This window comes from Ambystoma mexicanum, chromosome 8 (genome assembly GCF_040938575.1).
Source record: "Ambystoma mexicanum isolate Mex_15411 chromosome 8, UKY_AmexF1_1, whole genome shotgun sequence".
Classification (NCBI taxonomy): Eukaryota; Metazoa; Chordata; class Amphibia; order Caudata; family Ambystomatidae; genus Ambystoma; species Ambystoma mexicanum.
The window spans coordinates 1,436,968,613-1,436,994,688 of record NC_090929.1 but is presented as its reverse complement, the minus strand read 5'-3'; the positions used below and the strand labels follow the sequence as shown (position 1 = coordinate 1,436,994,688).

Below are 26,076 nucleotides of genomic sequence, written 5' to 3'. Positions count from 1 at the left end.
AAAAAAAAGAAGGTTGCGCCCCAGCTTAGACTTGAGATCCTTGAATAAGTTCCTCAGGAAGGACAAGCTCAAGATGGTCACTCTCTCGCAGATCCTCCAGGCCCTTAAGCTCCAGGATTGGATGGAGTCATTGAATCTTCAGGATATTTATTTCCATGCTCCGATGCATCACAAGCACAGGAAGTACCCGAGATAAACCATTGGCAGTTCTCATTATCAGTTTCGAGTAGTGCCTTTCAGGCTGACCTCCGCCCGAGGTTCTTCACCCAGCTGATGGAGCTGGTGGCAGCGAATCTAAGGAGGAAAGGGATTCACATCTATCCCTACCTGGACGATAGGCTGATTAGAGCCTGCTCCCCCCTAGCAGGCTCTGGAACATCTAGACAGCACCTGCCATGCTCTCCACAAGCTGGCATTCTCCCTCAATTTCAAGATGTCCAATATGACACCTTCCAAAAAGCTGCAATTTATTGGAGCAGTCCTAGATTCTTCCTCTAGGAAAGCTTTGCCACCCAAGGTAACGGCTCTCCACATATCGCAGATGGTAAACAAATGACAGAGTGCCCAAAGTCTTCCGGCCTTCGGTTTTCTACGGTTGCTAGGCCTGATGGCATTCTGCATTTTCCTTGTGCCAGAAGCTTGTCTGAGGAGGAGATCCCTTCAGTGCGCCCTCAGATCCCAATCGTTGCATTTTCCAGGCAGAATGATGGATCTGGTCCAGATCCTGAGCAATGTCGCGCAGGATCTTCTGTGGTGGGCTTGCAGGGTGAATGTGTTAACAGGGGAAACTTTCTGGCAACCATGGCCAGAGATTACAGTGATTACGACGCCTCCCTCTCAGGTTGAGGGTTGGAGGGCGACAGACCAATGGTATGGCGATCAGCGGACACTGGTCTCAGTTGGAGTCCAAAGTGCACATCAATCTTTTAGCCCTGATGGCCTTTCTGCCCTCTGTACAGGGGAAAAAACATCCTGATAATGACGGACAGCACGGTGGCCATGCATTACCTCAACAAGAGAGGTGGTGTAGGGTCACTACCACTGTGCAGAGAGGCAAAACAGCTCTGGTTCTGGGCACTGCAAGAAGGAATCGCTCTATCAGCAGTTCATCTATCCAGAGAGGAGAATACAGCGGTAGATGCTCTAAGCAGGGAGAGCACAGTCTCCCACAAGTGGGAACTAGCTCAAGAAGTCCTTTAAAGAGATCTTTGCCCTTTGGGGAACCCCTCAAGTGGCTCCATTTGCATTCATTGTCAACAGGAAGAGCAACAATCTACTCCAGGGAATTTCCTCACAGAGGAGCTTTAGAGGACTGGGAATTTCCACTTATGTACGCGTTTCCACTGGTCCCAGTTATTCCTCATGTTCTCAGGAGGTTGAGAAAGTTTGGGAAATCCATGATCCCAATTGCTCTGGATTGGGCCAGGAGGGCATAGCACCCAGAACTCCTGGAACTGTCCATCTGCCCTCCAATTCGTCTTCCCCAAAGAGAGGATCTGCTCTCGCAAGAGGGAGGTTGCCTTCTTCACCCAGAAATCTGGATCGCCAATCTTCACGCCTGGTTTCCGACAGGTTAAAGTACAAAGACTGGAACCTTCCGGAAGACAAATAGAGGTGTTGCTTTCGGCCAAAAGGCCAGTTGCAAAATCTCTATACTGCTGCAACAAGTGTTGCAGCTGGTGTAGAGACAAAGGAATTAACCCATTCCCTTGTGACACACGTTTTGTGGTGTTCTTTCTTCTACATCTAACCCGTCAGGGGCTTCAAGTTCCTACAGCTATGGGCTATCTGTGCTGTCCATTTTCAAGTACCTATTGTCACCCAAATTATGAACGGGTTGACCAATATCTTCAAGCCGGTTCCCTTTATTGTTCCAGTCTGGGACCTCAATCTACTCTTGAGCTTCCTGATGGACGCTCCCTTTGAACCTTTGCATTCCTGACCACTCAGGATGCTTTCCTTAAAACTGTTTTTGACAGCCATTACATCTGCTTGCAGGGTTAGCAAGCTTCAAGCTTTGTCCTCTAAGCCACCAATTACAGTGTTTTATAAAGACATGGTAGTTTTGAGGGTCCGTCCCCCGTTTCTAACCACGGTGGCGTCAATTTCATCTGGCACAGAAAATTTGTCAGCTTTCTACCCTCCTCCATCTAAAGAGGAAGAAAGACTCCACAGACTGGACACTAATTGCTTTAAGCTTTTATATTAATAGGCTCTCTTAATTGAGACAGGATGATCAACTTTTTGTTGGCTATTTGTGCCATAAAATGGGACAGGCGGTTATAAAACAAACGCTGTCTCGTTGGATAATCCTGTGCATTTCCGAGCGCTACAATCTGACTGGAAAAGCTATTCCTGATGGTCCAAGTACACGAGTATTTTATAGAAAATTGTTAGCAATAGGGAAATTAACTGGAAATGTGACGGTGCTCTCTAACAGTGGTACAAGTGCAATTGTCTCTCTCTGGTCACTATCCCGATATGGGTGCAAGTGGTGCCTGGGCATTTCATGATGATTCATAGCAATGGGGTGAGAACCTGGCCATACGATGGAAATACTTGGTGATGGGTAAATACCTGCCCAGTTGATGGCATCCGACGTCAGTGCTGATAATAACTTAACATTTAATGAGAATGCCTAGCGTAGGATTTGAGTATGTACCATTTTAAAAATACCTAGCATGAGATTATCTTTCCATAGGATTGGAGCGCCTGGATTCAGAATGCAAAACCTAGTGTATGATGTAAGCACTTGGCCATTTGATTTAAATAAACCACATTTGGCACAGAACTCGAATACCTGGCATTTGGCTGGCATAGGATGATGACACGGAAAGCCATTTCATGATTTAAAATCTCAAACTTAACAGCACACTGGGAACTGTGCAGATATTTGTATATACGTATGCCTAATGCATATAGTGTGAGGGAATGTGTGGTGTCCCCCAGGGATCTAATCTCTCTCCCTGGCTGTTCAACCAGTATCTGGCACTCCTTGCCCACCGCATCGCCGCTCTCTGCCCTAATTTCCAGTGCTATGCGGACGATACCCAGCTTATTTTCAGGCTACCCTCAGCCTCCCCCTCTCCTTCCCTCATCTCCGACTGTCTGTCTGCTATCCAAGAATGGTGTGCCGCCAATGACCTCTGCCTTAATGCCAGTAAGACTGAGATTCTACTCATCGGTACTCCCACTCCCTCCTTCCCTGCAGCTCTCTGGCCTGCCTCCCTTGGCCCCCTCCCTGCTCCTACCTGCAAGGCAAAAAACCTTGGGGTCATCTTCGACTCCACACTCTCCTTCTCTCCTCATATTTCTGACGTCGCCAAGAGGTCACACTACCAGCTGCACCTCCTCAGAGGTATTCTTCCCTTCCTCTCCTTCCCCCAGAAGCTCACTGTCTCCCGAGCCCTGGTTCTCTCGAAGCTGGATTACTGTAACAGCCTCTATCTTAATCTGCCTGCCTCCACTCTCCGCCCTCTGCAACTCATCCAGAACAGAACTGCGAGACTTGTCCTTGGCCTCAAGCCCAGGGACCGTATCTCTCCAGGACTGAAATCTCTACACTGGCTCCCAGTGGCTGCGAGGATAAAGTTCAAAACCCTCTGCATTGTCCACAAGGCCTTCTGGGGCCTGGGTCCTAAATACCTTCAACTCTCTCTTCCCAAATATCTTCCTCCCCGAGCCCTTCGCTCATCCGCCTCCAACTCCCTCATGGTCAGCCGCTTCTCGAAGCAACGAGCTGGGGGTAGATCTCTCTCCGCGGCAGGGGCCTCCCTCTGGAACAGCCTTCCTGCCTCCCTGAAACTTGAGGAGAACCACCTCCGGTTCCGGAAGCACCTCAAAACCTTCCTCTTTGCTTCTGCTTTCTCTCTCCCTCTCCCCTGCTGAACAGCTAATTAATTCTTCACTAAACTGCACTGATCCTGCAACTGGACCACTCTAAACTGCCTTCGGTCCTGGTCCCAGTCACTGATCCCCTGGAACCCCTCTGTACTACGGGACTGTCTCTGTATCCCTACAGCCCCCCCCCCCTTCCCCAGCACTTGTTCTGCACTTACCTTGCACTTGCCACTAGCTGGCCCTTTTTTATTTATTACTTTATGCCACTTACCTTTACTGCACTTCCCCCCCCTCCCCTTCCCCTTTTTCCCCCCTCCCCCACCCCTGCACTTGCGCGATCTGAATGACACCTGGCCTAGTAGGATCGTTTGTTTTGTCACCCCTTGTTCCTCCCCTCCCTGCCTCGTCGCGCCTTGAAACACCTGTGTATAGGCGCGTTACAAATACCATATCATATCAATGCTGCGTCATCACAACCAATGTGAATATGCTCCAACTCACACTAAAGATTACCTTTCTCATCAGTGGTTGCGTACACAAGCACAAACCTCCTTCACACGTCATAGTTGAGAGATCAAACATTAATGTTATTATGGGCAAAGTATGCATTGTTATGATGTCACCGGTTGTATTCCAAAAGATCAGCCACTAAAGCCTCGCCCGAGCCAACACGCGTTTTAAATTACTGTTCATCGAGGCTCTAAACATGGTGCAGTTGACATTTATGCTCAATATATATTGGTTCTTGCAGATAACGTGGACCAATCACGTGTCCAGGCTTTAGTGGCCGATATATGCAAATAATACTGGTGACATCACAACAACGTATATACTTTGGTCACACTAACAATAATGCGATCTCTCTCAACTATAAAGTGGGAAGGGAATGTGCGCTCGCGTCCTCAACCACTGGTCAGGGCAATACAATCCCAAACGGGCAGCTGTGCCAATGCTAGCTAGTGCAACATACCCATTTTACACATGCGCCGATTCATATCTCAAAAAGCTTAGACAACACAGTCAGATAGATGGCTGTGCCCTGTACTTCATATTAGGGGGTTTCTGATGTCGGGTTTTTCGCAATAAACTAGAATTCATACATCAAATAACAAATATAAGTAGAGCTTTTCAAGTCACTCAAAATAAAGGGCTAAGAAAAAAACTGTACCAGGGCAAAGGGACACGCCGATAATCCGTGCATCCGTCCATTTTGGACCCATTACTTAGCAATAACTCATACCTTTTTTTTCCCCCCAGAAAAGTGTTACATGAGCCTTGCTTGGTTTTTTGGCATAAAAAGCCGCAGATTTATTCTCCACAGATCATAAAACACACTGCACACATTAGTGGAGATATTTTGGAAGATGCGGCGACTGCTCCGTGTCCGAAACCTGCTTCCCCCTTGCTTTCCAAAAGTCCATCATAGGCCCAACTCTCCCAACCCTTTGTGCCTGAGCCTCGCCTGCCCCTGCAAGTAACCTTGGGCGGGGAGAGTGCCGTTTCCTTGGGGGAAGCTGAGCCCTTGTTGTCCCCCCCGCCCAGACGCCCCTGCCGTGCTAGGCTCCCAAGGGGCGCTGGGTCTGGAAAGGGCGAAGACCCTTCACGCTTTCTCCTGGCTCTTCCGGAGTCTGTCTCTTGTGTTTGGTTGCCCAAACACCGCCTGTCGTCCTGCGACGTCGACGACCAGGCCTCCTGCTTGTCCCCATTTGTAGGGTGGGTGGAAAACGAATTCCTCGGTGGCAGGCGGGTCCCACTGCCAGGGGTGAATGATTTCTGCAGTGGGGACCCGCCTGCTTTAAAGGGGGGTAACTCCTCCCCTTTCCATTGTCCCGCTTTCGCGGGCTTTCTCCTCCTTTTGCCGCGCTCATCTCTTCGCAGGCTTTTCTTGATTTTGCCGCGCTCTGCCTCCCCTCCTCTGAGGAGGGGGGAGGGCGCTTTCGGAGGAGGACACTGCCCGGGTTATCGGGGTGCCTCCTCCATTTTGGGTTTCCTCGTCGACACCTGGCATAACATATGGCCCGGAAAACCCTGACGTTTGCGAGAATATCCGCAAACCTCTGGCTATGCAGTATAAGAAAAAAGATATGCAGTATAAGAAAAAAGTACAAACGTTCGGATTTTGAGCTTCACAGAGAAGACGCCCATTAGCAAACGTGTGTGGTATAGAAGTTTAAAGAATTGCTCATGTCGCCAACTTCGGTCCACTGCAGACTATGAAGGTGTGGGGGTGCAATGCTACGCATACCACGCTAACTGCGCATTCTTTATTTTGCAGGAAACTACAAACAAACCTGAGGAAGGCCGAGGCACGCAGCTAAGAATAAAAATGAATTGCCAAGACTGAGACAATGAAGAATTGAACGGCCTGTGCTGCTGAATACTTGGGGCCCAACACAACGCACATTCCACACAAATAAAAAACAAGAAATAAGAACAAGTTCACTGGGTCAGTACGGAAAAAGACATTTTTTTTGTATCTAGTCAAATTAAATGTGCGCACAGACAAAAACAAATTAGGTCGCACACTACTTTAATCAAACTCTGGCGGGGGAATCGAAATCGTTAAGTTAAATATTTTAAATATTATTTATCGTTTAGCAAGACCAATGACCTCAACGCCTGGGCAAACACTAGAAAACAGGTGGCTTACCATACCGAACCGACTGGGCAAAGAAACCGATAGACGGCAAGCCCACTTTAAATACACACAGTGTAACAAAACGACATATTTCATAATGTTTTAGCAGGGGGCATATTTTAGCTACAGTCCCCGTGCTAAGATACACAGTCTTCTAAACAAAGCATGTCCGACACAGTACAGTAAGGCTCAAAGTTAAAAAGCGAACTAATAAAAGCACGTCTTAACAAGATCTTCGGAATATACATGTCTTACAAGAATGCAGCGAGCTTCCGGCACGGCATGCTTCAAGGAGAGCAAGGAGCAGAAAAGACGCTCGATCCGTGCCCAGCAACAAAGGCATCACAGTGCTTCAGCTCAGCCAGACGCATTCCAGATATGCCGACTTCATACAATAGTACATTATGTTTTCAGATGAGGCGTATTGGCAGATTTCGGCCTCTAAAAATAGTTTGCCAAGAGCGGGCGTGGAAAGGGGTCTGCCCAGCAGCAGGGTTTCCAGCGAAGGGTGCCACATTGGCGTAAGCATGCAGCACTGCGGGTGACCAGGTGCTAATAAACGACTACCTTCTGACAAGCAGCTTCAAAGCAGATCGCTGAAAGATTTCTTATATTCCCGACCTGCACCATAAAACCACAGCACACAATTAAAAGGAGAGCAAGGCCGCTTCAGCTTTCTGAATTGTGAAGGCGAGAAAAGTCTGGCAGGCGTCTGCAACCAGCGGCTGTCCAGATAATATTTGAAAGGGTATTTTTACTCCCCATTTTTTAAAGTTGGGAGTACAATGATTTTTTATTTTATGAAGGTCAATTCTTAATAAGCGAGTAACTGAAAAACTGAAATGTTTTTGTAATACTGATTTGTTTGCATCTAGTTTATTCATGCATAATAAAAGATAAAGCTGTACTTCAGATCCGCATTAATAATAGTTTCTTCTTGTGGGACTACAGGCTCAAACATATCCAGGAAGCTGTGTTTGTGAAAGCAGGGGCGCAAGGTTTTCTACGTGTCGGATTCCTATTTTTTGTTGGACTATTTATTCCCTATTTAAAACAAATGTTTATTTTTAGGAGTGTTTGCCTATTTTGGCCGATACAACCCTTATCTGTAGGGCTGACGACTGCCATGATCCCTCAGTGTGATGGCTAGAGCTGATGGGAGATGCATATCGGAACATCCGCGAGCCAAACTTTGCAGGCCTTGACCTCAGTATTAATCTAGGAGGACACACCCATTGCAAATAGTTATTCTGGTGGTAGTGTGGTGAAAAGGTTTGTCAACCCCACAGAGAAAATGAAAATGCAATTGGTTACAATAGCCAAAACCAACCTTTTCCTATATATCCAATGTTTTTTGTTAATTTTCTATTTTGATCCAAAATCAGTACAATTAAGATAAAGAGGCATGAAGACTCATTGTATGTGCAACAAATGGATTAATTCACATTCCTGCAAAGGAGGTAGAAAAGGTTACTCCCTGTGGCGACTAACAATCCAAATCCATAGTGCCCGTTCCTCTATACTTCTGGGATATTCTGTCCTTCGGGATGGGACCGAAGCAATTTTTGGTAACATCCCAACACATTTTTATTCTTTATTTTACGCGGGGCTAGAGCATGTCTAGCCCTGCTTTTCTGAGCCCCAGTCCAGCGCATCTCCCTTCAGTCCTTTTATTGTTGCGGTCAGGATCAGGAGTGCTCACCATCCACAGGGCTTCGTTTTCACCCTGCTTAATGTCTGCCAATTGGTCTTCCTGCACCAGTTCCACAGTAGTTTTCTTTTCATCCTCCTATACGGGAGCGGAATAGCCTCACGTCGTGTGTCGCTTGTGCACATCAATACGTGCTGGTGGACCCTCACAATCATTGCCTGCGTGCTGGTGGACCCTCACAATCATTGCCTAGAGTGTCTAGGCCTAGAAAATCAGGGAATTAGTGCTTCCACTGAGATTCACTCTCTGTCCGGGCACTCTAAAGAAGACTCATAGTTTGGAGGAAGTCTTCTACTGCACTACTTCAGTCTTCCTAAAATAATTCATAGAGGGGAAAAAAGAAACCACACAGGCCGTTTTTTTCAAAGCACTCAGGCAGGGTGACGCCTTCCCGGGATCATCCAGTTTAGGGAGGAGTCGTCCTGACTTTAGTGTCTCCAGGGATTGGCCTGAGGTGCCCCATTCAGGGTCTAAACTGGATACTGGAGTCCCCTCTTATCAGGCAATAGGATACAGTCGGCCCAAAAAGGGGGTAAATTAGTGTACAAGATGCCATTCCATCTTGGCCCTCCACTCATCATCCTGAAATTATAGCAAGTAAGAGAAAACCTGGCCTAGGCCTGAAAGATTCCAATGACAGAAGGCAGTGGTTAGACTTACTAAACAGTGAATGCCGTTTGCAATATGGTGCTTTGAATCAGCAGGTAGCTACTGAGAAGCGCTATACACCGGATGAATACTCCCATCAGTTTGCAATACACCTCTAAGTGAGGCTTGGATTTTTAATAGAATATACCCCATTTTAAATGCGAGAATGCACAGACATGTGTGGAGTGAAATTTTTTACAGTGGCTCACAAAAAGGAGCTACGTCCTTGTACAGGGAAGAATGAGCAGCTGCTGATAATAGAATGAAACGCACATATCACCCCCAACATCATTGGTGGCCCTCAATAAGAGTGGCCTTCAAGATATGCAAGGCTTTTTCCCGACTATCTGTCGACAGAGCAAACAGTAAATTAGAGTCAGCTTGACATGAAATCTATAATTGAAAATTGATAAACTACGGAATTGGTGACTAACTCTTGCGGTTGGGGGACATACCAAGTTCAATGTTGATATATATCACAATTTAGCGCAAGTTTTCAGAAACCTTGTTTTATAGATTTACACCAAGAACCCCATATTCAGAGACGCCGTCCATCACTTGAGATGTGAGCTTGCTAATTCGGGACTTTCCATGTTTTGGGTATATAATGAGTGACAGATCTCCATTTGGGAGACTGGCAGGCAAGCAGCTAGGAAGATGACATGTCCTGATGGTGAAGCGAGCTGAGAAGAAGTCCTGAGGGTCCAGTTATCCTGAACAGTCCCCATCTTTGACAGGGGATGTCTCTGCTATGCTTACCAGTAGGACCAATCCAATAAGTGCTCGGTACAGGATCTTGAATTGAAGGCTCGTTCAGCATTCACTTTCTTCTTAGAAATCCATTTTGCATTTAAAGTTTGACTAAAAGCTTTTCAGTTAATTTGCATTCTTTTTTCATTCTGTGTTTGCATTATGGACTGACATTATTTGCATTTTAAGTACACATTCCTGAAATGGGAGTATAATGCTTACCCTGGATTTCTATTGCAGTTGCCTTTGGATTTCTGCAGGCCTATTTATCAAATGCATTTGCTTTATAAGATTGCATTTCTTCAACATTAAGAAAGCGATGTATCTTTTGGTTTAGTTCACCATATTGGATAGGTAGCAAACAGTTTTGCAAGCATCTAGGTGTTTCGAATGTACTATGATTTGATCGCAGCATATCCAAGAGATTGCGCTTGGCCCATTGCATTTGGGGTCCTGATGAAAGGAGGAGGGGGGGGAAGAGCGAGAGAGAAAGTTCAGCACCTGCTCAGAATGAAATGTGAACATTTTAATGTCAGTACATCCATTTGATTCCATATTCATTTACTGGTAAATGTTATGCTAAAACGACATATTGACATGCAATTTATTTTGTTTAATTCATGTTTTGCTCTTGACATGCACACTATTGGGAAGTAACATGTTAGGTACACTGTCACACACTGACGGCGCCCATTTAGGGTTGGATGTGCTTAAGGTGGGAGAAAGGGAAATTCTTACTAAGTTTCCTAGGAGATGAAAAGCCACCTGTGCCCACACACTCACAATCTTTATATAAAAAGGTGTGTGTGGTGTATGGTGTGCGTGTACAAATCAACACAGTTGAAACCAGGTCTACCAAATTGTGCATGGATTCCTCTGTCTGGGGCAAGACCAGAGTCTATGTTTGAATGCAAAAGAGAGAGAGAGTGAGAGAGTGAGAGAGAGAGAGAGTGAGAGAGAGAGTGAGAGAGAGAGTGAGAGAGAGAGTGAGAGAGAGAGTGAGAGAGAGAGTGAGAGAGAGAGAGAGAGAGAGTGAGAGAGAGAGAGAGAGAGAGAGAGTGAGAGAGAGTGAGAGAGAGAGAGAGAGTGAGAGAGAGAGAGAATGAGAGAGAGAGAGAATGAGAGAGAGAATGAGAGAGAGAGAGAATGAGAGAGAGAGAGAATGAGAGAGAGAGAGAGAGAGAGAGAGAGAGAGAGAGAGAAGAGAGAGAGAGAGAGAGAGAGAGAGAGAGAGAGAGAGAGAGAGAGAGAGTTCTCGTGTGTGTTCTCGTGTGTGTTCTCGTGTGTGTTCTCGTGTGTGTTCTCGTGTGTGTTCTCGTGTGTGTTCTCGTGTGTGTTCTCGTGTGTGTTCTCGTGTGTGTTCTCGTGTGTGTTCTCGTGTGTGTTCCGTTACACAAATCCACACCGTTGAACCCACTGCTTCCAAATTTTGCATAGATTCCTCATTTGTCTGGGGCAAGATTGTAGTCTATGTTTGGATGCAAACAATTCACTCTGTAGACACCCTTCATTTACTGATGCTCACCCGATACAGTACAGTAGGTACTAGAAGGAGACAAAATTTGGAAAAGTGTCTGAATCAGAATGTTTGATGTATTGGTTATTCCTTTGAAATGTATTACTACTGTATACAGTTCGAAAGTGTTTAAAGGATTTTTAAAAGGGAATAAAAATAAAAAAATACAGGCCTTTGATCATGTAGACCGGGCACACCTGTGGGAAAAACTAGACCGACATTGTTCGCCCTCGATCTTGAACCCCATTAAGGAATTGTACAGTGGTACATCGATGTGTGTGTGCGCGCCTTAACCATCAAGGTCTATTATCACCCTGGATTGAAACTGACCGAGGTGTCAAGCAAGGGTGCCCACTTGCTCCGGCACTTTATAATGCATATATAGCTGACTACATGGAACACAAGTCTAAGGTCCGTACTTTTCCACTGAGGCTTGGCAAAGAGAAAATATCAAGACTGCTGTACGCAGACAATATAATCTTGATAGACCAAACACTGACAGGACTCCAAAGACAACTCACTTATTTAGACTCCTATCCAAAAGCTAACAACCTCCAGATGAACTGTGAAAAAACAAAAATCATGACTTTGGGAAAAAGCACGAGAAAAGTGGAGAACTTCTCTTGGAAAATACAAGAGCAGACCCTGGAACTTGTGAATGAGTTTAGATACTTAGGGGTGACACTGAACAAAGATGGAAAAGAAGATCCGATGTGTGAAAGCCTTCTGAAAAAACAGCGCCGTCTGATAACACAGACCAGAATTCTATCTAACAAATATGGACGCTTTTCTTTGTCTCCAGTCTTGACATTCTACAGGATGAAAGTAATTCCAAGCATAACCTATGGTGCCGAAGCAATGCCTTATATTCCTGCAAACTTTTGGCTGAGACTAGAAGGATTATACTGGAGAAAGTACTAAACCTGCCACAGTCAATAGCGGCGGTGCTGATCAATAGAGAACTAACACTTCAATCGCTGAGCTCTATCTTAACACAGAATTAACTCTTGCTTTACAGAAAAGCTCTTTTGCCATCTCCACCACTCATTCTGAAGGCAATTGAGCAGGAAATTCAGGCCAGAACGTGCAAGATGCTACAATTCTGGATGGCAAAGAACAAAAAACACCTAGCCTGGGTGGGTAGTACCCAAGATGAACTCATCTCCAACCCAGAAAAAATAAAGAAGCACTTAAAGGAGAGAGACTGGATTCAAACCTTAGAAGAAGCATACGCCTCGAAGCTAGCCCAGGACTGGCCAGTTAACCCCGCAAATGTTAACGGAACAAGATCCTACCTGTTAAAATGTCTGTGTAGGAAGCTTTGTGAAAACTTTATGCACATTCAATGGAACATCCTATACACTAAGGAAATATTAGCCAGACGGAAACAATCTAACTCTAGCTTCTGTCGGTTTTGTGCACACCCATAAACCATCGGAACACAAACACCATTTATTAAGATGCCAAGAGTGGCCATCATGCGCTCCCTTCACCTGGGCCGTATCTTCAAGAACTCGTATTGCTTTGATGAAGAGGAACGCTGGAACAACCGGATGAGTGGGGAAAAAACCTCAATGGAATATTGCTGTAGTGGTATTTTTTGAAAGCTTGGGCATACTCAAAAGCCCAGATTCTCTGACACAGAAATTTCATAAGACCTGCTGAGGCCGGCCCCACTAGGTTCATCCATGAAGACAAAAGGCATGGAAACAGCCTCTGCTTGCTTCTTCTCATCTCCTTTCTTCGACTTCTTTCTGTCTTCCTCTCTCCATCTTCACATAGGAATCTTGCAAACATTGTTTGTAAAACAATTTAATCAAGAAAAAAAACAAAAAAAAAATCACACCACTCTAAAAATGGGAAATGGCAAGGTTACAGTTTACTTAAGTTCATTCTTTAGAAGAGAGCACAATCAATCTTTCTTGGACATTTTCTCAAATGCGCTGAAACCATTAAGTGACTGAAACATGTGCACACAAAACAAACATCACTTGAAAAAGCTCCATCTGATGTAAAGCGAAAAACAAACACAACAAACAGTAGCACAACTTGCCGACCACAGGACAAGAGCAACATCCTCCAGGGCAAAAGAAACACCACTCGATCTCGGCCAACGCTGGGTAGCCCAGCTAGTGATAAAAGTTTTTAGATGCAAGCACAGAAAATGCTGTGTTCATATGCACGGCAGAGACTTCCAAGTTCTGTCACAACCTGCGCTTCCATTGCCTTAGAAAGGGTATTTGTTACTTCCTATGCAAAACATACGTGGGGATTTCCCTGTAGGAGCCAGCACTTTCATGGAAAACGCGACACCTGGTACCCTCTGTGAGGCTCGGGTAAGGTAACATTATCTCTGGCACACGTCAAAGAAAATAAGCATGGGCACTCTTCATCCCACCTTACCATTACCTGCAAGCAGTGGCCAACAAGCTAAATGTAAAAGCACACAGATAACGCATCAGTGGGGCGGGGGAGAGAGAGAGGGGGAGAGAGAGAGGGGAAGAGAGAGGGGGGAAGAGAGAGGGGGGAAGAGAGAGGGGGAGAGGGGGAGAGAGAGAGAGAGAGAGAGAGAGAGAGGGGAAGAGAGAGAGAGAGAGAGGGGAAGAGAGGGAGAGAGGGAGAGAGGGAGAGGGGAAGAGAGAGGGAGAGGGAGAGAGAGAGAGAGAGGAAGAGAGAAATAGAGAAAGAGAAAGAGAGAGAGAGAGAGAGAGAGGGAGAGAGGGAGAGAGGGAGAGCGATTGATTAACAGCATTTAAAGAGTCAAACGATTAATTCTCCATTCGCGAAAAGCAACGTTGTAGATTGTGGCTATCCTAAGGCTCCATTGAAACCAGTGGTTCCTTTGTCAGTCAAGAGCGGCAAAGAAGAAATGGCTAAATGTTAAACATTAAGTTATTAAATCAAGTTATTGATTGTCTTTTCCGCTTTTTAGTGGAGAGCAATTCGTATTCACACTTGAAGGTCCTTCTAGAAAAAAGACAGATGGGCCACAGCAAAGTAAACCTTATCCAGAGCTTAGATATAAGCACCATGTATACTACTCTCCATCCACCACAGACATGAAAGTGCTACATTGCAGAGAAGCAGGTGCAAAAGCATTGTTCGGGTTGAGTTATATAGTCCTAGTGCATTTCAGAAAATGTGCAGATGCAGGCAAAGGTATACCCTCTCAACTTGGTGCACCGAAGGGGCAAACAATAGATGGGGCAATTGATGCTGCAAATAATACATCAATACTTGAGGAGATCTATATACACAAATCTACACATATGCAAACATCATTATTATGTGTTGAGCAGGTTAATTCTCGTCTATCCAGTCATGAAATCTTTCGCATTAGGCAGAACTTTGTCATTAAGGCACAAGAGTAAACACAGGACTCCCTTCCCTTAGAAATCCTCAGTCAAAATCAAGGGCGTGTTTGGTGTACCAGTCTCACCAAAGACATCTAGCTTACATTGGAAACACCAACCCTGAACTTTGGCTTTTGCAGGAAAGATAACTTAAATGGTTCCCTAGTGGTCTTTGCTGGTTTGGCAAGGCACGGGTATACAGGTCAGAGTCCGTGGAGCTTTAAGAAATCTATGGAATTCCAACTGTGAGAGAAATTTCCACTGAGGTAGACATGGAGGAATATCTAATTATTAAATACCACTTTCATAAGCTAAGACAGTGCATACTCCAGAAAAAGGCAGAATCCGAAGAAAGTGGGGCACATGTGCCTTAGAGGAGCAATAACTGACCTATGAAAATTTACAGGCCAAGTTAGGCATTCGGAACTCTTCAGAATGAACCACTGTTGGGAAGGAGGCACTATCGTCCCAAGCCCCCAATCGGTTTCGGTTGAAGCAGAGGCCTGGAAGCGTGCTTTAGTGGCTCGAGGAGGTTACCAGGGGAAGGGGTATGTCGATAAGGGCGACAGTGTGGGGAGGTTAGTGCATGCTTTTAGTACAGGGCACACTGGGAATCAAACACCATGTTAGAAAGTATTGAAATTGAGGCTGAACTCTGCACTGTAGCCAGGACAGCAGGCCCAGGCCAGGGACATGGAAATATCATATGCATGCGGGGACAAAGGTATCATGGGTACTGGTGAGAAAGGCCAGAGCAGCAGAGCTTCATAAACCCATAAACCTTTGATTGTCTCATGTTGCTAGCATTCGTAACCCAGGAGGAATGCACCCTGCAAGGCCGTGAGGGGGCGGAGGGCTCCCTGCAAAAAACAAGCCCACAATAAAGAGGGCACAAGCCAATGACCTTCACCAGTTTAAGTACTAGAGCCCAGATGCCCCCATCCCTACACCTCAACATTCCAAGGGATCAGCCAGTCCCAGACCACCGACCATATAAATGTTTGACCCCCAATCGATCAGAAAAGATCATAAAGCAGGGACAGGCTGCCTTCACCAGTAGATCACGTGATTTGTGCTGCGAGGTGCCTGGAGTGGTAAAACAACAAATCTAAAATTAGGGTGGGGAGCTTTGGAAGGGCGCCAATGTGTCTGGAATCGAGTTGGAGTTTGTGAGTTGCAGTGACCACCAACTATCCTCTTAGTCCTTGTCTGCAGTACCAGGTGGACATTAGTTTAGAGATAAAGAGTGCATTGTTTTTCTATGTATAATGAGCAATTAACTGTAGCTTCGCGCCTGATGTGCGAGAAGTCCGCGTGGGAGAAGATGGGCAGAAGGGGCTGGGGTCAATGGCCTGGCATCCCTCATGGCACTGATAGCCTATGGGATCACACCAACCAGCCATTCAGATTTGTAACTTACGTCACTGATGACGCGGTGTGCCTTTTTAATGTGTTGCTTGTGCTGATTTGACCAGACCGTTCCGTGGCAGCAGAGTTCTTTGCTAGTGCATCTTAATTTTTGTGGAAATAAACCTTGTTCTCCAGGTGTGCTGAGCCTTTTTCCCTAGTGGTTTGAATTTTTTCTGGTGTGAGCGTGGAGAGGTTTCTCTACATTTCTGGTGACCCTGACGTGATCCCAGTAACCCCTGCAAAGACGGAGGCTTCCAGGCCGCATCTCTGGAGGGGCCACGCCCACCTACAGTGACCAGTCCCTAGATCTCAACCCATAGTGGTGTACAAGAGCCATTTTCACAGAATTACCATCTGTTCTCTGTAGCAGCGCGCAGCTCCTAGGAAGGAGAAGGCCGTTATTGTAACCCTCTGAAGGAGGAGCTCAGGTGAACACGCAGATGCAAGTACACCTCTCACGAGAGACAAGGAGGGCAGAGTGAATGGGGAGATGATGTATGCATGTGTGAAAGGGAAGTGTAAAAGTCCACATGGCGGTTTCTGTATTTCTAGATAATTATTATTGAAAGGACGACTAGGAGAAAAACAGGAGTGTGGGCTCCTGTCCAAGTTAGGGAAGAAGGTAGCACCATATTTTTATTCTGATGAGGGCATACAAAAGAAGGAGCTCTGTAGAATTTGAGTGCTTGGATTCCTGTGCCCAATGTATTCCGGGTGGGGGGGAAGGAAACAAGTAGGCTAGGCAAACAAGACTAGGAGAAAAACAGGAGTGTGGGCTCCTGTCCAAGTTAGGGAAGAAGGTAGCACCATATTTTTATTCTGATGAGGGCATACAAAAGAAGGAGCTCTGTAGAATTTGAGCGCTTGGATTCCTGTGCCCAATGTATTCCGGGTGGGGGGAAGGAAACAAGTAGGCTATTGTCGATGGGGGGGGGTAGTAATGACCGCTGGAGTATATTGTAACGCATTGCCATTGTACAGGGATAAAATAGGGAAATACCACAAGCAGTGGATGTCAACACAAGGGGGGGGATGCCCTACCCCAGGCCAGAGCAGGGCACTAGAGGGGTACTAGAACACATGAGCATGTTTCTAACTGCCAAATACAAAGGTAATAAACCTCAAAAGTGATGTTAGAACTTTGATAAATAATGGTACACAGCGAGGAGCATGGATCCCAAGGTCGGAGCATCCCGGCCCCAAGAGTAGTGCAGCCAACTGCCCCGGAGGAAACAGTCACCCACGCCCCAAATAGGGCTATACCCGCTCATGGCACGACCCGTTACAGGATACACCAATCCAACATATGTGGCCTCCACCGCCACAGCGCCACCCCTATACCAAACACTACAGTGCCCTCGAATGTCACCCCCCCGCCCCAAAAGAACTAGAAGAAGCCCAGCAGGCAACGCAAGCATAGTTGGCACGATTACGGGCCTTAAAGGGAAGAAGGGAAAAAGTGGGGTGTGGCTTGGATGAGAGAAGGGCAGAGACATTTTGTTTAGATTGGACAGTACTGCGATTAACGATGTACATATTGAAATGGGGAAAGATGATGGGCCAGATGCAGGAAGCGTAGAATATAGGACAGTGAGATCAGATGGGGAAGCAGATGAACAACTGCAGGAAGAAGAATGGGCCACTGGGCAACTCCAGGCGGAGGAGGAAGTGCCAGAGCGTACGCCACAGGTAGAGAGTTTATGGGGCCCATGACTGTGGAACAGGTTTGGGCGGGTGGCTGTAGCAAGGAAGAAAGAAGGAGAAAAGAAAAAAAAGAAGCAGAGTGAGCACGCAGTTGCCACTACTGCACAAAGGCCATGGGAGGGTGCAGTATGTGACCTGGGCCCAGCTTGATTAAGGTGCTCCCGCCCCTCACCTCTGGGAATGGGAAATGGATATACACGCCTGAGAAACAGACAGCTGGAATCCCTTTAGCAGTGGGGAGATAAAAAAAAAAAAAAGCTTACTTGTTGCAATAGTGGGAGATCAAGCAGTAGATGTTGGATAAATGCTGCGTGCCCGGGGGTAAAAATAGAGGACGACACCAATAACAGGGCGTCATTCAACAATGTTGGAGCGCAGGTGTGGAATGGATTGTGGCAGGTGTACCCCGATACAGCAGATCTGCAATCAATAATGCAATATAAAACGGGGGACGAAGACCCAGCGCAATATATTTTAAAAGTACAGGAGATGCGGAGATGGGTGACTAGTGGAAACCAATCGGTTCCTCTTTTTTATTTCGTCATTAAGAGGGGATTGTCCAAGGAAGTTCAGAAAGCGCTTAAGAAGATAGTGGGCATAGAGGTGGGCCGAAATTCAGATTATAATTATACACCATTGTAAAAGGATTAAAGAACGAGAAAAGTTAACTGCTCAGCGATTACAGGGTGAGGAAGCAAAACTGGTGCAGAAAAGAAATAAATAGCAGTGGAAGGAGCGGTAACGGCAAATACCCAGACAGTCTCGGCAGAGCAGGCTGCAGCGTGCACAGATGTGAGAATAGCAGCGTTTTGGCTTGGTGGAGGACAGGGGCCGCAGGGAGGCAGACCTCAGTCTCCGTATCCTGAATGGCAACAAGGAGGTCAGCAGCAGGGCAGAGGAGGGTTTAAAGGGGAATTTGGTGGAATGGGACCCAAGGGTGGTTTGGTACCCTCTCAGTGCTGGAGCTCTGGGAAGCTGGGGCATTTCGAAAGAGAATAAAGAAGTAGTCAGGGGGCGGGATACATCCCATACAATCACTCTGGCTCTGCACAGATGCAGCCACGTTCCTTCCCACCCCAATGGCCATCTCCATGCCCTATGAGATACACCAGGCCTATACCAAGTTACCACCAAGGCCCCCGAAAGTGCAGGAGCAGGCCCGCCTAATGCCCAACCACATGTTGCTCAGCAGAACCCCTCATAAGGAAGTAAAATGTCCACAACTAATGCAGTGCCAAATGGAATAGTAGTGCCTTACAGTGGGGTCAGCATCTTGGGGGTGGGGAACCCTTTCACGTTCCCAGGTACCAATACGTACCCAGATTAGGACAGGCCACAGAAAGCTCTTGCGTGCCCAATCCTGTCCATAACTACCCACCATGACGAGGAACCCTCGGTGGGCGCCGAGATAGGTAATAAACAATTCAGCTTTATGGTCGACAGGTGCCACTAAATCATGCATCAGTGAGGGGAAACCTGCCATTATCAGGTGAAACTCTTGACACGCAAGACTTCTCTGGGGCTGTCATAATGGTTCCTCACACAGAGATTAGGAGGAAAAGTAGGTGGTGCACCCTTATTGTACTCTGAGAACTCCCCGATATATTTTTTAGGGGGGGGATTTGTTGAGCAAACTGAACATGACTATATCCTTCACAGATCATGGGGCGGTATGTGCCACACTAGGTATGTGCACCTTGAGAGCAATGGTTATAATGACCCCAGAGCTTGTGGCAGGAATGAAACTTTCTCTAGTGAAGAGGGGTAGTTTAATCCTACCCCTGCTCCCCTTCCACAAGACACATGAGTCATAAGAAGAACCAAAGATACTGATCGCCTATACCAAGTCGGAACGATTCCTAGTGCACCTATGATAGACAAGTATGTCGAGAGGTACCCACTCAGTCAACCCTGTTGCCCAAGGTGGATGAGGAGCTACAGGACGCGACTAAAGACACCTCCATTGACAGTCTCGACTAAAGCACCAAGAAGCCATGCATGACGTCCTTAGAGACATCACAACATATCAGCGTTAGACATGAAACACACGGGCCATCCACACATCGGGACACAATCATGCACACCCGAATACACGAAGAACAAGTGCACAGTTCTATAAAAGGTAGAGGACAAACATATACATACTGTCTTTACGTTTATTATTTTGTCATTAGCTTAACTGCAGCAACACAGAAAATGCAAGAAGCAAGATATCCTGGACAAGCTTGCAGAATGCTTACATGCAATTAACCTATGGAACTGCAGGAGCACCTATAGGACCGGACAGAGCCACGTACGACTAACATATGGAGAATTTAGAATAGCACAATGTAAAAGCCACGTTATGGTTTAGAGAAAATTACACAGACCCTCGACAGAAACTGAGCGAATTCAGGCTGCTCAGGGGTATGAACGTGTGAGACAGGGCCTGCTGCCAAGGCCACCAAGATACGAGTGACATTCCATTCCCTGAACTGCAGTATCACTGGTACAGTAAATGCAAATAAATCTGAGTAATTCAGAGCTCCAGAAGCCCAAAACACGGTCTTTGAGCACGTGACCCAGCCAAGCTGATGATTAACCAAAACTAGAAGCTGCGAAAGAGAAGAGATCTCACACCTCCGAGAAAGAAGCTGCAACAAAGTCATTACAGGAGAAGCCGAAAGTTGCATAATATGGACGGGCACACTCACTTTGGTGGTGCACACAAGTTAAAATGCAGACATAGTTGTACATCTTGAGCTGGGAAGCTATTTCGGATCCCAAGCCTGGGGGCGCCAGCTTTAGTCAATCACAGTTCATGACCCATAGGGTGGGTATCAATGGGCAAGAACCAATGATCGGACGCTCACACAAACATTGTACAGTAACAGCCATATTGGGACGGGCCCGGCCCAACATCTGACATGGGAGAGCCAGTAAACACACACATACAGGGTCCACTATAAGGGAACTACTACTTAACACCCAATCCCGAAGGCTGATTTTCGGGAGAAGGGCCCATGTGACGTTTTCATGATGCAATAGTCTATCAAAACTGGCCTGCTAGCCAGAGCTCACCAAGATGTCCACGGATTCTTCTGTCCTTGTACTGATCCCGGTTGGTTTTGGCTGTAATAAACCGCAGATTAAACTTGCTGTCTGTCTGGGCCTGTGTTCCTTTTGGGTAGGGAAGGATTTGAGCCTTCCACGAGTTCTGGGTATGGGAACTCCTAGTAGCCCTCAAACCTACCTGGGAGTTTCATCTCAACACTAGATTTACAGGGTCTCAGCTAAAAGGATTGTTGTGGTTGAGACAGATGCAGAATTGTTTGAAGATCGGGTTGACAATAGAGAAATTGTTAGCAATCTGTATCCCCTGTGAAATTATGGTGCAGTATTGTAAAGTGCAGTGTTCCTTGATGGCTCTTATCGCTCCACCTCCTTCACTGAACCGGTGGACTTAAGAGCAGGTCCCAGGAAGATTTTGGCCAACCAATGGCGACAATGTAGTGATCTTACAGGGAGTGGCCCCAGTTCGGATCACACTTAGATCAGGCGCGATATTGCTCCTAGCAAAACAATATCCACTGTCCAAGGAGGCTGAGGAAGGGATACGAGACCCCATTGTTGCACTCCTAAATCAAGGAATTATTGTACCCACCACCTCTCCATGCAACACAACTATCTAACCGATAAAAAAGGCAACGGTAGGAGTTGGAGAATGATACAGGATCTCTGCCCCCTAAATGACATTGTACAGGCAGAAAGTCCTGTAGTTTCAAAGCCTGCAACAATTCTGTGCAGGATACCTAAAGAGGCAACCCACTTCACTGTGGTGGATCTTAAGAACGCGTTTTTTTCCATACCCTTGCAGCCCGACTCATAGTACCTCATCGTATTCACCCATGGGGGACTGAGCTTAGAGCACACACGAGTCCCCCAGTATTTTCAACAGAATATTATATGCTAATTTAGGGAACATCTAGGTGTCCAGTACCATCATTCAGTATGCAGACGACCTACTGGTGTGTAGTGACAGTGAACAACAGTGCAGGAAGGATTCAGTCACCCTTTTGCAGCTGCTAGCATACAAGGGGTACAAGGTAGACAATGCAAACCTGCAATACCGCCTCCAAGAAGTACTGTAAAATTCCTAGGCTTATGTAACTATTGCAGAGCATAATTTTATACACCGCGGCTTACACCAGGCCCCTGTTGCAGGGCCTCAAAGAGGCTTAAAAGAACAACCACAGGCTTACATGGACGGAGAACATGCTCACCAGCTTTAATGACCTGAAAGAGCTAATTTCCACTGCCCCAGTGCTAGCCACCCGTGATTACACACAAAAATGTTACCTGTTTCCAAATCTACTCTTACCAGGCAGTGGGCGTTCAACATATGTGGTTATCCTGTCCAGCCCAAGCATTCATATAGTGCATTGCAAAAGAGTAAACCCTGCCACCTTTTCGAAAGAATTGTGCACTGACAAAGTCCTTGCAAAACAAGACCGTCACATTTGAGGGAGAAGAGACCACAATCCAAAAATCAAGAGACAGCCCCCTCGAAGAAGGGGTTGGGGGGGGGGGGGAATTCTTTTTGTTGACGAGTCAGCAACTATTGACCAGGGGACGGGGGACAGGCCTGAGGCATACTGGTGCAACAGTTGGCCGCCTGGTAGACGGAGTGTATGAAGTATTAGTACAGAAATGGTTACCCATGCACTATTCAGCCCAAGCAGCATAACTCAAGGCGCATATTGAGGCTCTTCAAGCATCTCGGAGGTGTCACCCGACAATCTACTCCGACTTGGCCTATGTCACCACCTCAGTGCACTCAAGGCTTGCACATTGAAAGAGGAGGGGCTTTAGGAGGGCTGAAAGGTCCCCCAGTACAACATTCAGCGTTTGTCAGACAAACTGATTGAAGCACTGTCTCAACCCTCCATAACGGCAGTGGTAAAATGCACTGCCCATACCAATGATACAAACGAGGTCTAACTCTGTAACGCTACCACAGACGTGGCGGCCAAGCGAGCAGCTTATCTACCTGTGCCAAAAGATCCACAGTACCCACTACTAGCACAGAGCAGAGAGCAGCTGCCAGTCTTCTATAATTCCTTACCAACTGCACAAATTATTGCGTTACAGGGCCACGCCCCACAGGTAGAGTAGGATCTATGCGTAAAGAGTGGCTGCAAGCAGTCCCCTACAGATCTATTGTGGTGACAGGAAACCTCAGGCAAAGCGGTTATGCCACATGAATTGCTGCTGGTTGCATTTGACCAGCTGGACCAGCCATCCCATAAGTCAAAACAGCATATTGCTGCAGCTATACAGAAGGGCTGTTTTTTCCCCGATCTGCAAGAGGCATTCACTGAAATGGTTATTCATTGTACCACATGTCAGACTTGTAGAACTAGCCTCACCATAAGAGCTGTCCGAGGTACCCTGTCCCACCCTACTGGGCTGATCCACAAGTTACATAAAGACTACGCAGACAATGGGGGAAGGTGTAATGGGACCCATTTTTGATCGTGGTTGAATGTCCCTTCTCACGTGGGTGGGGACAGATCCTTGTGCACATCCAGATGCTAAGTGTAAGGATAGGTTTGACTTCATTGGTGTGTGCGCGTTGTATTATGGTCTGATAACGGCACATACTTTTTCCAATTAGTTATTTAAGGAAGTGACTGCATTCCTGGGCATCAAGCATCAAATGTGCACAATTTACCACCCCCAGGACAACAGAGTTGTGGAGAGGATCAACGGTCTATTGAAGAGCAAATTGTCCAAGCTCTACATCACTTTAAAGAAAAACTAGGTGTGCACCACTTGCTCCTTGCACTGTTGAGCATGCGCAAGCGGCCCTGTAAGGATCTCCATTTATCGCCCCACGAGATAGTAACAGGGCAGCAGTTGCACACGCCCCTATCGCCCACCAGATGCTCACAGAGCTGTGTCCGCGTTAGGAGACTAATTCAGAAGCCATCGGTCTGCCTTCACAAACCAATCAAATTAATCTTTCAACAGACCGCGCCATCAAGGACTGAAGAAACGTCCAGCGTTGCATTGGATACACCAGCAACGTCACCTCCTCTCCAGCTCTTCCTCAGCGATCTTGTGCATGCGAAGAACTTTGTCAGCCAGTGGAGTGAGCCTAGATACAAAGGCCCCTTTGAGGTTGTGCAAGCCACTCCCTGTGTGGTGAAAGTTTGGGAGTTACGGTATTGGGTGCATCTGTCTGATGTCTGAAAAGCACTCCATGTTGCACTCCCTGGCCAGGTTGACCAAATACTGAAGGTGTATTAACAGTAACACACACTGTTCCTTTGAACCCATTTATAGTTTTGAAGAAGTACATGCAATAGAATGTTGCTTGGTGGTTCTTTTTTTATATAACTCTGCAACTGATCTACCTCTATAGTAAGCAATACACCTACAAACAACAACAACAGCATTTGCTATAAATAAAAGAAAAGATTAACTAAAAACAATGGAGCGTGGCTAGGAAGCCATGTGAAAGGACGTGTCTGTACGGGGGCTCCCGAAGATCCGTACATTATCCGACTGAAAACCGTGCAAGGACCGATGTAATTTGGCTGAGACTGATATGACTGCGTACATGAATCTCAGGTGAACGTGTGGACACGTTTCGATACGAGCCTGCACCGTGAGAGCGTAACGAGAAGCTAAAAGAAGACCAGGAGGCGAGAGCGCGATGAACGAGAAAATGGCCGCCACCGCCTAACGAGGGAACAAAGGGGCGCTTGATCTGGGCGCCTGACGGTCACACTGGAGCGTGGTGGTGGTGTAGGTGCATGATGCGGGTGCTTCGAGGGCATTAAGGACACCTAATCCTGCGAGGCTGACGGCGTGGACCTGGGAAGGGTGCAGGGCCTGGCCGAAGATACTGTGTAACCGGAGCGTGCGGTGTGACCGGGAACTGTGCCCCGGGCCCTTTATGGCCTAAAGTGCGCCTCATAGGGTGAGACGCGACCCGGCTTGGTTGGATAACAGACAAGATGGCCGGGGGGGCTGGAGGACACAGGAACTTTGTGTCAGAGATGTGGCAATAACGACGGGGCACCCGAAGAGCGCACTGTGACACCCTGCCCTGGATCCGAGCGGGGATAGAAGGACGGGAGTTATGTCTAACAAGCCCGTGAGAGCGAAGACCAAACAGCACACGCTCGACGAATACGCCAAAACGCCCCCCGGCTCAGACGGAGCCAAAAGCAAAGACAAAACGCAAGCCAAGGAAATGGCGGCCGGGGGCGCGAACCACGAGGTCCTCGCCGCGATCGCAGACCTGAAAGCGACCTGGGAGACCAAGCTCCAGCTCGCTGTGGCTGAACTGAAGACCGCAATGGAACTCCAGGTTGGGGCAGTGCAGGAGGACGTGAACCTCCTAAGGCAGGACGTGCGTGCTCTGGCAGAGCGCACGGAGACTTTGGAGAAAGAATTGGGCCCTACCGCGACGGACTGCGCATAAGCGCGAACTCCATGCCCTGGTGCAACGTGTGGGCAATTTGGAGAGTAGGGCGGAGGAGGCAGAAGGACGCGCCCGGAGGAACAACATCCATATCGTGGGCCTGCCGGAGGGAACTGAGGGCCACAATCCAACGGAATTCGTCGAAAACATGCTACTGCAGGAGATCACGGGAGGCACTCTGTCGCAGGGTTTTGCGGTTGAGAGAGCGCACAGGGCCTTAACTAGGAAGCCACCACCGGGACACCCGCCCAGGCCAGTGATAGCCAAGATCCTTAATTACCGGGACCGAGAAAGGATCCTTGAACACTTCCGCAAGGGAGGCACAATACAACGAGGAGCGGCGAATATAACGGCCTATCCCGATTACACCTTGCAGGTACAGCGCAGTCGTATGAACTTCGGATCGGTGAAAAGGAGACTGCGGGAAGCGGGGCTTAAATACATGTTGCTCTATCCGGCCAAACTGAAGGTTTTCTTTCAGGGCAAGCTGCTGTTCTTTGTCACCCCGGAGGATGCTATGGAGTGGTTGGATGCACAAAACTGCCCTCAGGAGTCAGAAGCGCAGACGGCCGGCGAGAAATAAAGAGCGAGATAAGTAACGCTGTAGGCCCGGTCGGGTCATAAACATTGGGACTGGAATATAGTCATTGAACTCACTTGAGAACATGCGCGCGTCAGGGGTTATGAAACGTGGTCCGTGCGCGGACATGGTTGCGAAGAAGAGGAGCCGCCAGAAGCCGCCCTTTACACCCCTTTTTTTTGTGTTTAGTGTAGTCGCTGTTAGTGGGGTGACACCCTGTCGGGTTCTCTATTTGGGTTCCAAGGAGGACCGAACACAGGGATGCCTGAGATCCAGGGATGGAGCTGGGCAGTTGTTGGGGGTAGGGGTTTGGGGGGGAGTTATAGTTTTCGTACGAGCCTGGGGGTGAAACCGGGAGCGGGTGTTCGCAAAGTGGGGAGGGATTGCCTTGGATGGGGGGAGGAAACTACGGATAGGCCATGGGAGACCTCAGGATATTGACGTGGAACGTT

At 47.3% G+C, this 26,076-nt stretch overlaps 1 protein-coding gene across 4 annotated transcripts in view; it reads right to left on the bottom strand.

Moving 5' to 3' along the window:
• ARHGAP19 (Rho GTPase activating protein 19) overlaps positions 1-26,076 on the bottom strand; it is a 507,107-nt gene that overhangs the window by 384,208 nt on the left and 96,823 nt on the right. The window contains exon 1 of one of the 4 annotated variants that reach the window (XM_069611585.1): positions 6,734-6,809. The exons of the other annotated variants lie outside the window; for them this stretch is intronic. Coding sequence (XP_069467686.1) covers positions 6,734-6,762 — 29 coding nt within the window. The 5' untranslated portion in view covers positions 6,763-6,809. Of the gene's footprint in view, positions 1-6,733; positions 6,810-26,076 lie in introns of those variants that run through there. 4 annotated transcript variants of the gene reach the window in all.